General features: G+C 39.4%; 1 protein-coding gene across 2 annotated transcripts; it reads right to left on the reverse strand.

Annotated features, from left to right (window-relative positions):
- Window positions 1–708: 708 nt before the first annotated feature.
- On the reverse strand, window positions 709–14,315 carry PCDH18 (protocadherin 18). Of its 2 annotated transcripts, none has more exons than XM_004768510.3 (4): window positions 11,270–14,315; window positions 10,346–10,434; window positions 10,093–10,256; window positions 709–2,662 (listed from the first exon to the last, which is right to left on the reverse strand). In XM_004768510.3, the coding sequence occupies exons 1-4, from the start codon at window positions 13,754–13,756 to the stop codon at window positions 1,995–1,997; spliced, it is 3,408 nt and encodes a 1,135-aa protein (XP_004768567.1). In that variant the 5' UTR covers window positions 13,757–14,315; the 3' UTR covers window positions 709–1,994. The 2 variants fall into 2 exon arrangements, with proteins under 2 accessions (XP_004768567.1, XP_004768568.1); XM_004768511.3 differs by having other exon boundaries at window positions 10,346–10,431; window positions 11,270–14,314.
- Between the last annotated feature and the right edge of the window lie 2,517 nt (window positions 14,316–16,832).

Here is a 16,832-nt window from a genome sequence, read left to right on the forward strand (position 1 = left end):
CTGCTTCCTAATCTCTAGTTGTGCTTTAAATTAAGAACAGCGAAGCCATGAAAAATTTTTAATGATAATATGTACTGAAAGGAAGTGAATTTGAAAAAAAAAAATGTTTTTAAATGTGGTTAGCATTTGTGTGTGTAATATACTGAAAAATAAATGGAAATTTCTCTTGTTAACTAAAATCCCTCCTATAAAGGAAAATATGCCTTCAGAAGACATAAAACATCTATTTGATGTGGTGCTCATTTGAGATTTAAAATATCTTGAGTTCAGCCTTTTTTAGGCTATTTAACTTTCTTCATATTTCAATTCCCTGCTAGTAAACCAAGGAGGATGATATTTACCTCTTGGAAACATTGTAAGGCATCTTTTTTTGACCTAACTTAATACAAAATGTTCTGAGATTTTTTTTTTAAATTTGAAAAATGTTCAAGTGGTTACTATTTCATTATTCTTTTTTTTTTTTTTCTTTACACTTCAAATGCATTTAAATTCTTCATTCTACTGGGAATACCGTAGACTTCTTTCATTCCCATTACAGGTCTCAAATTCATTCCTTTTCCATTGTGTTTTTCTTGTTTGCCAAGCCAGCTGAAAGCTTCCTCTGTATCACTCAAAATTCAACAGAGAATTATTCTCTCATGAAAGATATGCTTCATGCAAAGCTTTTGAACTTATATGTAGACCAGGACTCTGACTTATGGACAGTTCTTTAGCTTTACTTTAATTTTTCTTTTATTTTCATTGACAGCAAAATTTTTTGGAGAGTACAATCAAGATAGTGTATTCATAGAAATAACATTAATAGAAGCTTGGTCATAAATGAGAACAGTCATAATAATGATCTCCTTTACCAAAGCATTCCACACAGAGAGATAACAGCACAATAATTAAAGAATTTGTTGTTTGTCACACAACAAATACAACAGAACTGCAGTAACAAAAATCATAATTTTAAAAAACATTCTTATACTAAAAATAAAAGCAAAAATATGAGATCATGCACTGGAGACAAAAGCTAAAAGTGAATAGTTATAACAAAAACATCGCAAAAGATAAAAATGTTCAAGTTTTGTGAAGGAGAGAAGATTCAAATAGAACAGTTTCAGAATAAATCACTTACATTTACTACCCTAGGAGGGACACTGACATAACAGTCTTCATCCACTAATACCTTTTGCTGTTAGAATACATACTGTTAACCCATTTATAGGACAGATTCCATTTCCTTGGAGCATGTCTACTGTTACAAGGACAGAATGAAATTCATCGTTTACCTTGATTACAAATAGACAATAATACTTCAGGAGAAATATTCTCAAGAACAGGCCAGTGTGATGCCCCAGAATAGTAGGGCCCTGGGGGTTGGGAAGCATTCGCTCTAGCCCTATTTTCATCATTGTCTGTGAAAGACACTTCCCAGTCCTAAAATGAAATTTCACCTCATGTTTGAATTCTGCCGTAATTGAACTATCAAAACTAGAAGAGAGCAGCGAAAATAATGATAATAATAAAATGGTTTAACATTTTTATTGATGCATAATTTTATTTTTTAAGTACTATAAAAAGAAACTGGATCACTTAATGAAACTAAGAATCATATAATGCTTTAGTGGGGTTGTTCCTACAGCACAGCAATTTCTTCCCCAACATAACTAATCTACACAGTGCCTTTATACTTTGTGGTTGTCTATATATCCTATTTGAACAGTGGCTAGTTTCTACATGATTAGGAAAGACATGTTTGTCATGGGAGTAAAAAAATAAAATTTGTCTGTTAAATTACACATAAATATAAGGTACAAATGTATTTTTAAAATACAGATTAAAATAATCACACTTGCATTGTGTACATACGAAAATACAGTATTTAATATTCAATATACACAGACACATTTATGATAAATGCAACTATTCGGCAATGCCAGTTCTTTTCAGGGTCTTCTCTGTCCCCCATTTCCACACATATGGAAAGCAAAAACGCTTCGCTAAACCTCCTAGCTCTGGCGGACATCTTGAAGCAGTTTGTTAATCTCCGCCACTAGCTCACTGGCATCCATGAGTTCGTGTTTCCCGTCGTTGAGGTGGTTGAGCACATTGTCAAAATCATCTTCTTCATAGTTTTCAGGGATCTCCTCCATGGCCGGCAGCCATTTGGAGGAAGGCTGCACACTGGAGTGAGTTCCAAGAGGGGGACCCGAGCTGTTGGTGGGGTTTTGAAAATGCGTACTGGCGGCCCAGGCGGCCACGCCTTGCGGATAACCCGCAGTCTTGGCGGGCAGCGCCCCCTTGCGGCGCTCCAGAGAGTTGGACCGATCCCCCTCGCCGCACTCCGCGTAGGTGTCCAGGGAAGGGGGCAAGAGGCGCTGGAAGACGCTGCTCATTTCCGAGAGCAGAGAGGATGTGCTGGTATCCCCGGAGTCCTCGTCGTTCGGGGAGTCCTTCCCAAAGGTGGAGAAACTCTTCTTTTTCTCCCCAGAATCCGCGGGCTGGGTGTCGTCCTCAAGACTCTGATGCGGATGCTGCTGCTGCGGTTGTGCTGGGAACTCCTCCCCCGGAATGAACATGTTACTCCGATAGTCGGAGGACGGCGAGGGCAGCGGTGGCATCCAGCACTGGTCGGAGTGCCCCAGGACCCTGCACTCCTCCGTGCAAAGCCGCATAGCTACACCGAGGAAAACAACAGGGATTCATGATCATACTTAGCGTAACTCCAAATGATACAAAAGAAGGTAATTTCATTTTTTAAAAAGTGAGACGAGACCGTTTTAAACAGCGAACACGATACTCACCGGTTATTTTATACACTAAATGGACTACACTTACGGATTTGAGTATCATTTTTATGGACTTTTTTTTTTTTCCTGTTTATCAAATAAGGAAAGGAGGGTTATGACTCACACACTTCTCAGGAATATTATTTCTGCTACTCACGTAATGAGAAAATGGATTTATAACTTATACATGAGGATGACTGAAAAGGAGCAAAGGTATGGGTGATGGGATGTTTGCTGAACATAAATTCTTGAAAACCCAGGGCTGTAAAGTGAAATCATCCATAATTTTAGAATGCCACCAGATAATTTTTGAGTACTACCTATGAGTAGCTTTCTAGATATTGAGGTCTATCTGATCAACTTTACTTTTAATGGAGGTATTGGGAATATAATAAACTATCAGGTCATTATCCTTATTAATCTCTCTCCAACGTATTCTGGATTATTTGTTACTTAAAATAGCAATGCAAATTATCCTCAACTACCAGGCATCCCTAGTTAATCTGTTACGAAAACTTTTTTTAGAGGTTTGAAATTCAAGTAGATGGAAAAGTCATTAAAAGCTGAACAGTACAAAAAAATCCATTGGTTATCTCTTCCAGTTGTTATAATGCCCTATTGGAATGTGAGTGGCCACACTCACAGAAAATAATAGGTGATATTAGAGAAGCAGAAAATAAAGAGGAGAAAAATTTCTAAATTTGCCAAATATAACTAAATTACACAACAATGAAGAAATGCAAAAATGTAAAATATACTCTACAAACCATCTATCTCTTTCTCTGAAAATTAGGTCTCTTCAGTATCATGATTTTATTTTAGAGCCAGAGACAGAATGCAGAAAATACAAAGTAGTTATCTTACATTTGAATGACAACTGGATTGGTAACAACCATACCTATCTATTCAAGCTAATTCTCTAGATCTGACCACTTCAGAAAGATTTCTCTTCTTCCCAAATTATTGTGAAAAAGGATGATTCTTGAACAATGTCAAATCCTTTATCACGGGAAGCAAGTAATCTATATAGTCCCCATTACCAGGTGAAGTGTCTACAGAGAATAAGCAATCACTGTATATTTTCTGATTATCAGGGAAATGCACATCAAAACCACCATGAGATATCACTTCAAATTGTCAGGATGGCTGTTATAAAAAATAATAAATGTTGACAAGGATGTGGAGAAATTAGAATACTTGTACACTGTTGCTAAGAATACAAATGGTGCAGCCACTATGGAAAACAATATGGAAGTTCCTCAAAAAACTAAAGATGTAACTACCATATGATCCAGCAATCCCACTTCTGGGTATTTACCCAAAAGAAGTGAAATCAAGATCTCAACGAGATATTAGCCCTTTCCTGTTTATGGCAGCAGCACTATTCACAATAGCCAGATGGGAAAACAACGTGAATGACCACCAACAAATGAATGGATAGAATAAATGTAGTATATGCATACAATGGAATATTATTTAGCCTTAAAGTAGGAGGAAAAGTCTACATTATGTGACAACATGGATGAATCTTAAGGACATTATACTTGGTGAAGTAAGTCAGGACAAATACTGCATAATTCTATGTATATAAGGTATCTAAAATGGACACACTCATAGAATCCAAGAGTGGAATGGTGGTTACTAGTAGGTATGTGTGTATGCTAGGGGGTTGAGGAAATGGGGGATTGCTAATCAATGGATATCAAGTTTTGGTTAAGCACGAAGAGTAAGTTTTGGAGATCTGCTATATAACATTGTACCTGTAGTTAACAATACTGTACTGTATAATTAAATTTTATTAAGAGGGTAGATCACATGTTAAAAGTTCTTATGCAGTAAAATAAAATTTTTTTAAAAGATTTTATTTGTTTATTTAACAGATACAGATCACAAGTAGGCAGAGAGGCAGGCAGAGGGAGAGAGAGAGAGGAGGAAGCAGGCTCCCTGCTGAGAAGAGAGCCCAATGTGGGGCTCGATTCCAGAACTCTGGAATCATGGCCCGAGTAGAAGGCAGAGGCTTAACCCACTGAGCCACACAGGCGCCCCTAGACCTCAGTTCTTAATAGAGAAGGGGCTTATCTGCAAAAATGACAGCAAGTATACTGGGTGAGAACAAAAGTCTGAATGGCAGGAAAGCTAAAAATAGAGAGTAGGGAAAATGCAGAGATAGAGTGAGTGCTAACTGGGGGGTAAGACAAAGGGCAAATACTGAGAATCCTTGTGTACTTTTGCTGTGAAGAAAGGCTAAGTTTAAATAAGGATGGATGATTTAAGAATAAAAGCATGTTGGGGCGCCTGGGTGGCTCAGTGGGTTAAAGCCTCTGCCTTCAGCTCAGGTCCTGGTCTCAGGGTCCTGGGATCTAGCCCCAAGTCCGGCTCTTTGCTGGGCGGGGAGCCTGCTTCCTCCTCTCTCTCTGCCTGCCTCTTTGCCTACTTGTGATCTCTGTCTAGCAAATAAATAAATAAATAAATAATCTTAAAAAAAAAAAAAACAATAAAAGCATGTTTAGATGTACTGACTTCATGCATTATTACTGCTTGGTAAAACTCACCAATTATCGCTCATCATTTAATGTGGACAAAAACCAAAAGGAGTTGAAAGTAATTAGAATGCCTTAATAGCCATGAGGTTTTCTCAGCAGTGAAATAATTCTCAAAGTGGTAATGAAGTTTTTTCCCTGATTCCCCGGATCTCTGAAAATGGAAAGATCTGTCTATCTTGTCCTATACACATCCTGTGAGAAGGAAGGGAAATAGATCTGATGACAACTTTCATTTGTTTTCCAGCCTTTAACTCTGTGGGAAGGACTTAATTGTTTGATTGATTGTCTGATTGATTTTGTTTTCCTTTAATATTTAATGACGGGGGGTAGAAAAATTACCTAGGCTTCTAGGAATCCTGCATATGATCAACTTTCTAAAGACCTGAATATAATGAACATATAACCAAAAATACAACCTGTTTGATTAAAATGGTAGTCCCCGTCCAAAAGTAATTTAATTACAGGAATTTTTAAAACAGGGAATGCTATTTAACAACTTTGCAGCAAATAAGTGAAACTTTTATTATAAAATAATAAATTAACATACCATTTTTCAAATTCATAAATAGGTAAAATTGACGAAGCAAAGCTAATGGAGAGAAGGTTGGGGAAAATTAATAGAGATGGGGGCAGTGGTACAGAATAGGGTATTTCTGTTTCATTGATATGTTCAACCTTTCCCCTGGAGACTCAACTATTTAAAACATGCTCAGTATACACATAATTCAGTGCCACAGAGGTTTCATACCACATCCAGTAAGTTAGAACTTATTGGCAAGGGGTGCATGTGGCTAATCTTTCTGTCTCTTCAGGTGGTTAAATTTCCTCTGGGAAGGGGAGGGAGGTAAGGAAGCAGAGAACTCCATAGGACTATCAATTTTGTGACTGTACTATATCTTATACATCAAACCTAAAGTAAGAAGAAGAGATAAAAACCCAGAGTCTAACTCCTATCAAGCCATTAGGGATTTGAGTAGCCAATCGGTTACATCTTCAGAGCCTGCCGTAGGCAAAGTCATTATGATAGCTCCCTGTCCTCGAATGGTTTCCAATCCAGTTCTGAGTCAAGTGTAACAAGTGATGCCCCAAATGCCCAGTTAGAGTGCCAGGCTGTATGATGCTGAGGGCATGCATTATTATATAAGAAATGATAAGGAAGGGAAAAAAGGGGGGAAAGTGGAGGTTGCAGTAGTTAAAGGAAGACAAACTTGAAACAAATTTTGAGAGCTGACAAGGTCTCCGACATGGTGAAGAGAAACTAATTTTTTCAGGAAGAAAGGCAACATGAGCAAAGGACTGGTGTGTTATGTGAAGAGATGGTTGTGCCCATTGCAAAATATTAAAAAAAAAGAAGAAGAAGAAGAAGAAGAAGAAGAAAGAAAGGAAGAAAGAAAGAAAGAAGCAGAATGGAGAGTTAATAAGCTAGGAGTGGGTTTTATTGGCCTTGGAACGCCAAGGGAAGTAGTTTTATTAGGTGTTGCTGGGCAACAAAAGTCAATTATTGACTTTGAACCAAAAAAAATGTAAATTAAAACATTCTGAAAAAGTTGTTCAAGCTGCATAAAAGAAATATTTAATGAACGCAGGAGGTGCTAGAGAGTGAATATCGGCTTCTGTGCTGGTACAGTAAACCAGCCGTGGAAGAAAGGCCAGAACCGGGATACCAGCCATTACAATGAACAGAACATGGATTTAAAGAGAGATGTTTGAGTTAAGTAATCACAGATAGCAGATGAATAAAAAGTGGAATGAGCCTAATAAAGGAGTATCACAAGAAACAAAATCAAAAGCCTTTATAAATCATTCTGGTGCAGCTGATAGATTGGGAAAATGGAAATTTTGCAGGAATATGTGTAGCACTGTAGTTCAAAGTTGAATGAGTAAGGAAGAAAGTATGTTGACAAACATGAGCTAACAGACAAAAATGCTTGCTGATTTTACTGCTCAGAATGCAGGATATTTCTGTGGGAATTAATAGAATGGATGACCAGAAATGACCTTGTTGGCAGGCAATGCAACATAACATAATCTATATTTGATCACAGTTCAGTGCAGAAAAATAGTTGGAATAAGACACTTAAGTCCTAAAAATATACATGCTTTTGAAAACTGCACTGATTCTGTTAATGGTATTCAGATGTGGACTTGCATTTTTTTTTTCCCTACTTGGGCTATTTCCTGGGAATATAAGTTTACACAGCACAAGTTTTAAACGCTAACATGCTGGCGGAAGCTGCCAGAATGAGTAATAAACCAGAAAATGGTTGAAGTACAATCAGAATGATGGTCATAATTAAAGGACGGTTATCTCTGTATAAATACTCAATATGCTTATTTCTTTCCATACTAGCCAGACATGAATAAGGTTTAAAATACTTCATAAATCACTGGCAATATCCCAGTGCTCTATGCCACCAGAATGCTTTCTCTACATGGATGCAAGTGGCCAGTAAGAAAGAAATGTATTATAAAACAACACCATGTACCAGCAATATAGCTCTCCTGCTAGACACCTAGATTAAGTATAATTATGTAAATGTGGAATTTTTAAAGGGCTATTTATATATTAAGTTGTGTTATTACTGATAATATAAAAGTGAACCTCCAACTTTGAAAAGAAATGATAACTTATAAGGAGTTTAAAGCTATTCACTAAATAAAGCTTACTATTACCTAGACTTTATATCTACCCATTATTTCCTCAATGGCTTTATTTACATTTTTTTTATCTTATTTTTTTAATACAGGCATTAGGCAACTCTCCTGCCATGAACATATCTGGTGTTTGTAGCTTTGAAAGAGTGAAAGAGAAATCTTGTCTTTGTTTAAAACCGGTTAGCTGTTTACAACTACACAATTTCAGAATTAAAAAGGATTTTAGGCACCATTTAGGCCCCCAGATGGAAAGGTTGTCTAAATAGGGAAAGTTTTTTTCCTTTTAACTATGCCAATAAATTAAAATTTCAATGAATAGCCTTCATACAATTTAAAAAATAACTTATTATAATACAACACTAATGTTATGGCCATTATATTACTTTTCTGTTCTATGAAATAATGTCATTTAGGAAATGACATTATTCAAAATTAGGGATCAATATTCAACCTTAGAGTTCCATCAATATCACTGAATCATAGAAATTTAGCCAGATGGTTCTTTCATTTCACTGCAAGTTTTCTGAGGCTGTGTATATCCCACTAGATTTTCAGAGATTTATTTCCTTCCTATAAACAGGGAATCTAGGAATAAAACAAAGAAGCAAAGACACTACTGTGCAAATATTGGTTCTTGTGTACACTGCAGCCCTCAATGCTACTAGAAGTCCTTGCCATACATTCACCCTGCCAGAGACGCACTGTCTCGTGCTGTTCTATCATAATGAAATAGGCAGCATTCAATCGTTTCATAGACGGTAGATGAGGTAAGAATATGAGAACAAATACATTACTGAACTTATTTTTTTAAAACAACTGTTGCTTCATATTGCTCTTCCTAAGCTAGTGTTTATGTGTGCGGGGACTGGTTCAAACCCCACCTCCACCATGTACGAACGGCCCGATTTAGGACACGTTGCTTTAGCCTTTATAAGCTTCAGTTCTCAAATCTAAACAAAAGAAACAAACAAATAAAACAAGAACACTACTCTTACTTCCACCCCACTATGAATTCCTGTGTCTGTCGAAGTGTTCGGAGACAGAATGCAGGTACCAATGTCCTCCTGGGGCCTACATAAGTGCTGGGACATTGCTGGTTACTACTGGTGGCAACTACTGCCACCACCACTAGAACTTTCCATGCGGTGAAAACCTGCATTTCTGTGGCTCTCTGAAGCAGTCTCATGACTATTTCCTAAACTCTCCTACTTATCTATATTTAGAAAACGGATGTTTGATGGAACTCAGATGGGGCATAGTTCTGCCTGTCTTTCATTTATCAAATGGCAGTCGTTTGATCAACATTCCCTGGAATGTAGAAACATAAGTAGCCAAAGCAACATTTATGTGTTCCTAAGAGTTGCTTCAATATTACAGTCTCTAGAAACAGGGTTGCTACAATGAGGTAGTCGGGATTTACCCAGTTGGTTCAGGGTTTCTACTACACAACTTAGAGGGGGGGACTCTAAGGAAACTGTGGCTCATAACTTACTAGGATCTCCTCCATGTAGCTCTGGACTTAAAATTCCCCTCTTAAACCCCTGTTCCTTTTCCACTATAGTGCAGATAGAAAATGAAGGTGTGGCAAAAATATTCTGTTTACCACCTACAAAGATGCATTCTTTGTCCTATTTTTGGTGATAGAAGTGGACCATTTTCTAGTGTATTTTAATCTCTGATTCTGCGAGTAGGTTTCCATCACAGGAAATTTGTGTCCTCCAAATTATAGTCCGGTTCACCACGAGGCACCAAAACAGGCTGTTTGAATAACAACAACCACCCAGTAATTTCATAAAGAGTTGCTCAAGAGTGTCCTGCGGCAGTCCTGGACGGGGCAGGAAGAGGAAAGAAGTGGTGTGGTTTTCTGTCCGCCTCTCCCCACTCTTTCCTTCTTGTCCTGCTGGGCTCTCCTGCTTACTCCGTCTCTACCAACTGCTTCATAGGAATTTTAAGAAAATGATTCTGAAGGGTGCCAGGTCATGTTCATTGCTAATAGTGTACAAGTGACAGACACGTCAGTGCAAAGGACAACGAAAATTAGAAGCATGGGAGAAACTTTTCACTTCATTTGTGTAGCAGATCTGAAAATAAGGATTTATCATCTGTCCCTACCCTCTTACCTGCTGGAATTCTTCCATCTGTAAGAAACAGGTCGCTGAATCCTTCACCCAGCAGCCTATCTATTGGTGAATCTCGCCCCAAATCGTAATCACTGTCTCCTGCTTCACTGTCACCACGGCCACTGTCTTTCAAGCTAAATTTGTCCATGTCTTGGAGGGCATATCTAGAAAGATGAATCAGAGAAAGTGTGGTTTTTACTCTTCAGCATTCATGTTAGTGGGACTCAATAGGGAGCAGGAGGGTAAGTCATACCTATAGCTCCTGGAATATTTGTTTCCTCGAAAACTTGGTCTTGGCTGATACTGCCCCTGGTGAAGCATTGAAAGAAGCTGGGAGACCTGCTGGAAACCAAAGAGACAGAACTGATTTCTGGAAACAAAGCCCCAAAGACTCGCAAGCTTTAAGCAAGGAAAAACAGTTGCTCACTATCTCATCCTAATTAATTGAACATGTTACCTCTGTTTTAAAGATTTACACATGCTGGAATGTGGCCGACTACGTAGGCAGCCACCACACATAACTGACTCCATCCCAGAGAGACTTGAATGATCTCATACACTGACTTTTTCTTTTGGAAAGAGAACTCCTTGATAAATAACAGATTGATTTCCTTCATTTTATTTTATTTTTTTAGTTCAGATTAAAGTGAGCAGTTATAAAAATACGTGGAAAATGTTGTAAAATACAACATTCGAACACATGCAGCTAAAATAGTCTAAAAAATTCTAAAAGTTGAGCAAACGTGATATGCATTTAGATGGCATTGTGGAGGCCTCAGTTTTGGTTTTTTTGTGGGTTTTTAAAAATTCTTTTGTTTTTGGGGGGAGTGTTAATAAGAATCACAATTATGAGAATACAACAAGCCCTTTTATTTTCGGCTTCCAGTATCTCAATCTGGGAAGCAAGGGTATTTCTAATTAGATAGTCATTTGAGAGCTCCACATTTATTTTTCAATATTATACATATACATAATACATGCAAGCAAATTCTTTAAGAAAAACAAAACAGCCCACTAAGGCATGTATACTTGCTACATACACATAATGCAACTTGTACCCTCTTTAATTCAAATATTGTTTACTTCTTCAGAGAAACATTTAAGAACTAACAGATACACAACTTCTGAACACTAACAGCTGACTTGCCCAGTGAACTGGTGTAGGGTATGATCTTACCTCAACAGCAGGAGTGGCATGGGTGAGTTCTAATGAGAAATTCTCTGGCACGTGGTTGGATGAGATTGTCACCAAACTGTTGAGGGACTGGTGACTGTGGTGACTCTGCCGGCTGCCCATCTGCCCTCTTTCCAAGGTTGGAGACGAAGATGGAGATGACCTGTGATGAGATCTGATGGGCAGAGTGCCGTTCATGGTTGGCACCAAGGTAATGTCCCCTTTGTGAATCTGCCTGGATGGCCGTTTTGGGTGGTGCTGGTAAGTGGATTCCGCTACCCTGCAGTTGTAGGATCTAGTGTCCTTCTTTTCTCGGTTACACCTCGTGGCAAACAGCACCATAATAACCAACAACACTGCACAAATTGCTCCTAAGGAAATAATTATAATCATGGAGACATCCAAAGATGCCTGGCTTACTGAGGTCATGGCTGTACTTGTCACTGACTCTGCATATTCAAAGATCACACACTTCAGGAGGACTTTGGTATGCAGCTGAGGATTGCCTTTGTCCTGGATGATAACCGAGAGCTCCCATTCTGTGTAGGAAACAGATTCCATGCTCACATTGGTATGGATGTCACATGATCGTGGATCCATTAAAAAGATATTCTCCTCATTCCCTGCTAGGATGGAGCAACTGAGTTCAGCATTCACACCAGAGTCTCTGTCAATTGCCCTTATTCTCGTGACATGAAAGCCACTTTCAGCCCCTTTGGGTATGGAGATTTCTGCAGTATTATTGCGCAGCGCAGGCCCTATAACCACAGGGACGTTGTCATTTTCATCAATGATGGTGAGCACAACTGTGGTATTGCTTGCGAGTTGCTTTGGACTTCCTCCATCTCTTGCTTCCACCACAAAAGTGATCTGACTCACTTCCTCATGATCAAAGATTCTGAGGGCATAGATGGCTCCATTCGATGGGTCAATGGTTACATATGTAGTTATGGAACTTCCCAGGATAAAACTCTCCAAAATTGTGTATGTAACTTGCCCGTTTTCTCCAAGATCAGGATCTGTGGCTGTAACAGTGGTGATATAGGCCCCTGGCGAGTTATTCTCTGAGATTGCAAATTCATAGCGACTTCTCTGGAAGTGGGGTGGATTGTCATTTATATCATTAATCTGAACAGTAAAATGTTTTACTGTAGAAAGACTGGGTGTCCCCTTGTCCTCGGCGATTATGGTCAAACTGTATTCAGATCTCTTTTCTCTATCCAGTGTGGCATTCGTCAAGATTAAATAATTGTTTTCGTAAGTCTTCTGAAGTTTAAAGTGACCATGTCCGTGAAGCTTACAAACTATTTCTCCATTCAGCCCAGAATCCTTGTCCTGAACCCCGACCAAAGCCACAAACGTGTCAATAGGATCCCCTTCAAAGATATAAGATATTTCTTCTTTTCCAGGGGACATGAGGTTTATGTTAATTTCAGGCTTATTGTCATTAACATCCACAACCTTAATTATAATTTTGCAATGAGCTGGGATTGAATTCGGACCCAAATCTTGAGCCTGAACATCAATCTCATAGGATTTGGTGATTTCATAGTCCACTTGCTTGAAAAGAGTCAAATGTCCTCTTTCTGAATCGATTTTAAAAGTCTCTATAATTTTGGGAGACACATGACTGCTGAAGGAATATACAATCTTCCCATTAGCGCCCTCATCTGGATCAGTGGCATTCAGATCAAGGAGCAAAGTGCCAACGGGGGAGTTTTCTAAGAGTTGTATTATATAAGACTGCTGCTCAAAAGCAGGGCTGTTGTCATTGGAGTCCGAAATGCTTATTTTTAGGATGGATGAGCCGGACCTCTGAGGCACCCCCATGTCTGAGGCAGTGAGCTGAAGCTCATAGCTTGACTTCAGCTCCCGATCGAGCTCTCTCACCACTATGAGTTCTGCATACTTGGCGCCATCAGTCCTGGTCCGGACCTCAATATTAAAGAAATCATTGGCAGAGAGAGAGTATGTGTGGAGGGAATTTTCCCCCACATCTGGATCAAATGCACTGTCCAAGGGGATCCGAGTCCCGACTGCTGCACTCTCAGATATCTCAATAGGTATGACAGATCTTGAAAACTGGGGAGAATTGTCATTAATATCCAGCACTTCGACTTCAATATGGAAAAGCTGCAGATGCTCCGTGGGTAGAGTGATCACATCAAACTCTATGGAACAGTTCAAGTTTTTCTGGCATAGTTGTTCACGGTCGATTTTAGCCCCTATGCTGATTTCTCCATTATCCTCATTGACCACAAGGAGAGGAGAATTTCCCCTTTGCATGGCTCGAAAACGAACAGTGGAAGGATTAGGTAGCTTAACTAAAACATCAGCCACATCCTCTGATAGTCTTGCAATTACTGATCCAACCCTCTGCTCCTCATAAATCCTGTATTTCAGATTCTTGCCCAGTACATCGTAGCTGAAAGATAGCATCAGGAGTGCAAAACCAAATCTAAAGTGCATTTTAGCATTCATTTGGCACATCGGTCAGTTGGAGGAGATTCCTCACACAGACCAAGTTAAAACGGCAAAGCAATTCCCCCAACTTCCTTTGGCAACTTAAAGCTACGCTACATTTGGTACTTGAAAGTTGAAAGCGTCTCTTAATAATACAGCACAGCAATTAACGGCTCGCAAACTTTTGTTTCATACACACCGTGTCACGACTTCCAGCTACTAGCGGCGTGGAGTGCGATCCTTGCGGTTGTTTGGCCGGCTGTCCTCTCTGCAGGCAGACGAGTGTCACCTCCGCGTTGCCCCCCTCGTGTCGTCGGAATCCATCTAGTGCAAGGGGCCGGCAGTCTGCAGTGAATCCTTCTCGAGCGATTCTTGCTCCCTTTCTCTGCGCGGCTGCAGACGAAACACCCGTGATCGCTGACTCCAGTCTAAAATCTGTACAACTTCACTTCAACTCAGACAAAGCTCTCTGGCCCGGCGTGTGTTGAATCGCTTCCAGCCAATCAGCGTCCTTCCAAATCAAAAGCTGATGGAGTCCCCAAAGCGAGGGCGGTCGAGAGTGGCGGGCGGAGAGGGAGAGAGACCGGCGAGGAGGAAGGCGGGGGCGGGGGGCGCGGCGGGCAGAGCGGGGCGGAGGGCCGGTGGGGGCTGGGGGCGGAGGGCCGGTGGGGGCTGGGGGCGGAGGAGGCGAGCCGCTCCTTCCGCGGCTCCTCCCTTCCTCCCCGTGCCCCCCCCCCCCTTTCAGACCCGCATTCACTTTCTCCGAGCGTGCCACGACAAAGGGAGACAAATTACAGAAGAAAAACTTGAAACCAACTTCGGGTCGCCTTTATTTATATGGCATTTTAAATCGTTCTGCTTTTCTTAATGGCCCTTTCTTCTTCCACAAACATGTAATCATCCTGCCTTTCATAGTCCTTTTAAGGACTGGTTTAACTTAAAATACCTCTAAGTGCGTTTTGTTGGTGAAGGAATTTAATAAAATTTGAAAACTTGCTTCTAATTAGGCTTCCCAGGCCGCCTCCTTCCCCTCCCCCTCTGTAAATACTTGGGTCTTTCTCCTGTGAGCACAAGCAGATTTTCTTGGGGCTCTGTTTGAAAGAACAGAACAAGTAAGGAGGTTTCATTTTCTGTTTTTCTTTCATCTTTATTCTTTGAAGATAAGAAAAGGGCTGTTTTCCACTCTTGATTTCCCTTAATTAGCAAGATTTAAAGGAGCACCTTAGGATTCGAAACTAATTACCAATAGAGTTTTACCATATAGCATTTCTTTCCTGGAGTTCCGGCGAAATTGGCTATGATATTTCTTTGTCTTGTACTTCAAAAAATCCTATTTACCTTGAGCAAAAGATATTTCATGCTTTAGCGTGCCAGTTTCTACCAAAAGGCATTATCCATACATAGTGAGTCTTCACAATGAATACTGGGGGGACGTGGACTCAATAGTTTACAAGTCAAATTTTTATAATATATGTATTATTTATGAAAGCACTTTTCAGATATGTATTTTAAGAACCCAAAGCTTGTTTACATTGAAGAATAAAATGCCTGAGCTGAAAATTGCATTTTGTGTGCATCAAAATGCTAGGAAATATCGTGGGAGGCTTGTGCTCTATCCAGGTCACAGAAACTGATATGGTATTCTTATTTGAAAATATGATTATTTATGATGTTCTTTCTGCTCTGCAATTCCTTTTAAGTTTATCATCATGGCTCTGTTGCTGCTTTTTTTTTTCTTGTACCTCTTGCATTATTCCTCAGCTGTCTTCATCCACTTGCAGATTTGCTGTTTCACATAATCTCACTGTCACTTTTTTCCATTTATTTTCTCCCACACTCGATTTTGCCCCCCAGAAACATATAAAAAAGGTAATTTTCTGATTTTTCCACTTTGCTTACTCTCAGCAGAGCTCAGCTAAAGTCACGAAGAAGGTTCCTTCCAAGAAAGAAAGCAGAGGAGTCTCAGCGTGAACTCTCCTTCTTTTTAGGCATTCAAAAGCATTTTATAAGCCATTGTCTTTTTCCCCCCTCCAGAAACCAGGGCTGTGTGGCAAATTGTGCAGAATAGAAATGCCTATAATGAATGTATTTAGCACTGGGTCACGCTGATGAACATTCTGCCCCCATGAATAATACTGTTTTACAAGGTTGTAGCCCTTTCAAATTGCTGATCCCCAAACCCTATAGGCAAACCAGGGAAACTACCACAAGCAACTGGGACTTTAGAAATCCATAGCCATCTGGCCTAGATCTCGAACAATCTGAGCCAATAATTATATCAATTCAGGCTTTAGCAAACCCCTTTGCAAACACCAAAAGAGCAAAGAAAGGAATTAGTAACTATTCAAAGTTGGGGTGAGAATTCAGAGGTAATCTAATTCCAGGAGTTCTAGGAGAGTCTCCCTTGTGGATTTGATAAGTCTACCCTCAAAATCTGTAAGAGCAATGGACTTGATTACCTTAACGTAGAGGGCATTTTCCCCTCCCCCTTAAAAAGTGAAAATAAATTTTAAAATCTTTCTTTTATTCCTGACAAAGACTTAATCATTGTCCAAATAGCTTCAGACTACCTTACTGAAATATTTAGAATAGGCTGTAAATATATCCTCATAAAGAGTGTGTTTCTATGAATAAGTCTTTAAATAATTTGGAATTTTTCATGGAGAATAGCTTGTTTTCACTTGTGGTATCATCCTTATCAAATACCTTTTCATGATCAGCTTGTCAGTCCCTCCCTGAGAAATTATATGTACCTACCTGATACTGTACCTGGCTTTTGATTTCTCCTTAGTGTGCACTACTCTGTTTTTCAAACTTGTTTGCTCAAAAAGTACAAAGAAGAAAATAAATTTTCCTTTGCACGTTTGATTAGCTTCAGCAGTTCAAAATGTCCTTATTTGGTAGTGCTGCAAAGAAAATTCCTGCCCCTCCCCCAACCACACACACACACACAACTCTCTCTTATATCATTTGCTATGTGTGAAATGGTTTATGTCTGTTAATTGTCATCTAATGGTGATTTCATCGAACTTTCTTGGTCTTCGAGAATTTTACAAAGTCATGAATAAGTAGTCATGAAAAAGTTTCGACGTTCTAAAATTAC

This window comes from Mustela putorius, unplaced genomic scaffold, assembly GCF_011764305.1.
Source record: "Mustela putorius furo isolate JIRA1106 unplaced genomic scaffold, ASM1176430v1.1 tig00000083_pilon_pilon_pilon, whole genome shotgun sequence".
Classification (NCBI taxonomy): Eukaryota; Metazoa; Chordata; class Mammalia; order Carnivora; family Mustelidae; genus Mustela; species Mustela putorius.

Coding starts and splice junctions, on each gene's coding strand:
- PCDH18 (XM_004768510.3), bottom strand. CDS start 13,756: ATGTGCCAAATGAATGCTAAAATGCACTTTAGATTTGGTTTTGCACTC. Junction 10,435..11,269: donor ATGCCACTCCTGCTGTTGAG/GTAAGATCATAC, acceptor TTTGGTTTCCAG/CAGGTCTCCCAGCTTCTTTC. Junction 10,257..10,345: donor AAATATTCCAGGAGCTATAG/GTATGACTTACC, acceptor TCATCTTTCTAG/ATATGCCCTCCAAGACATGG.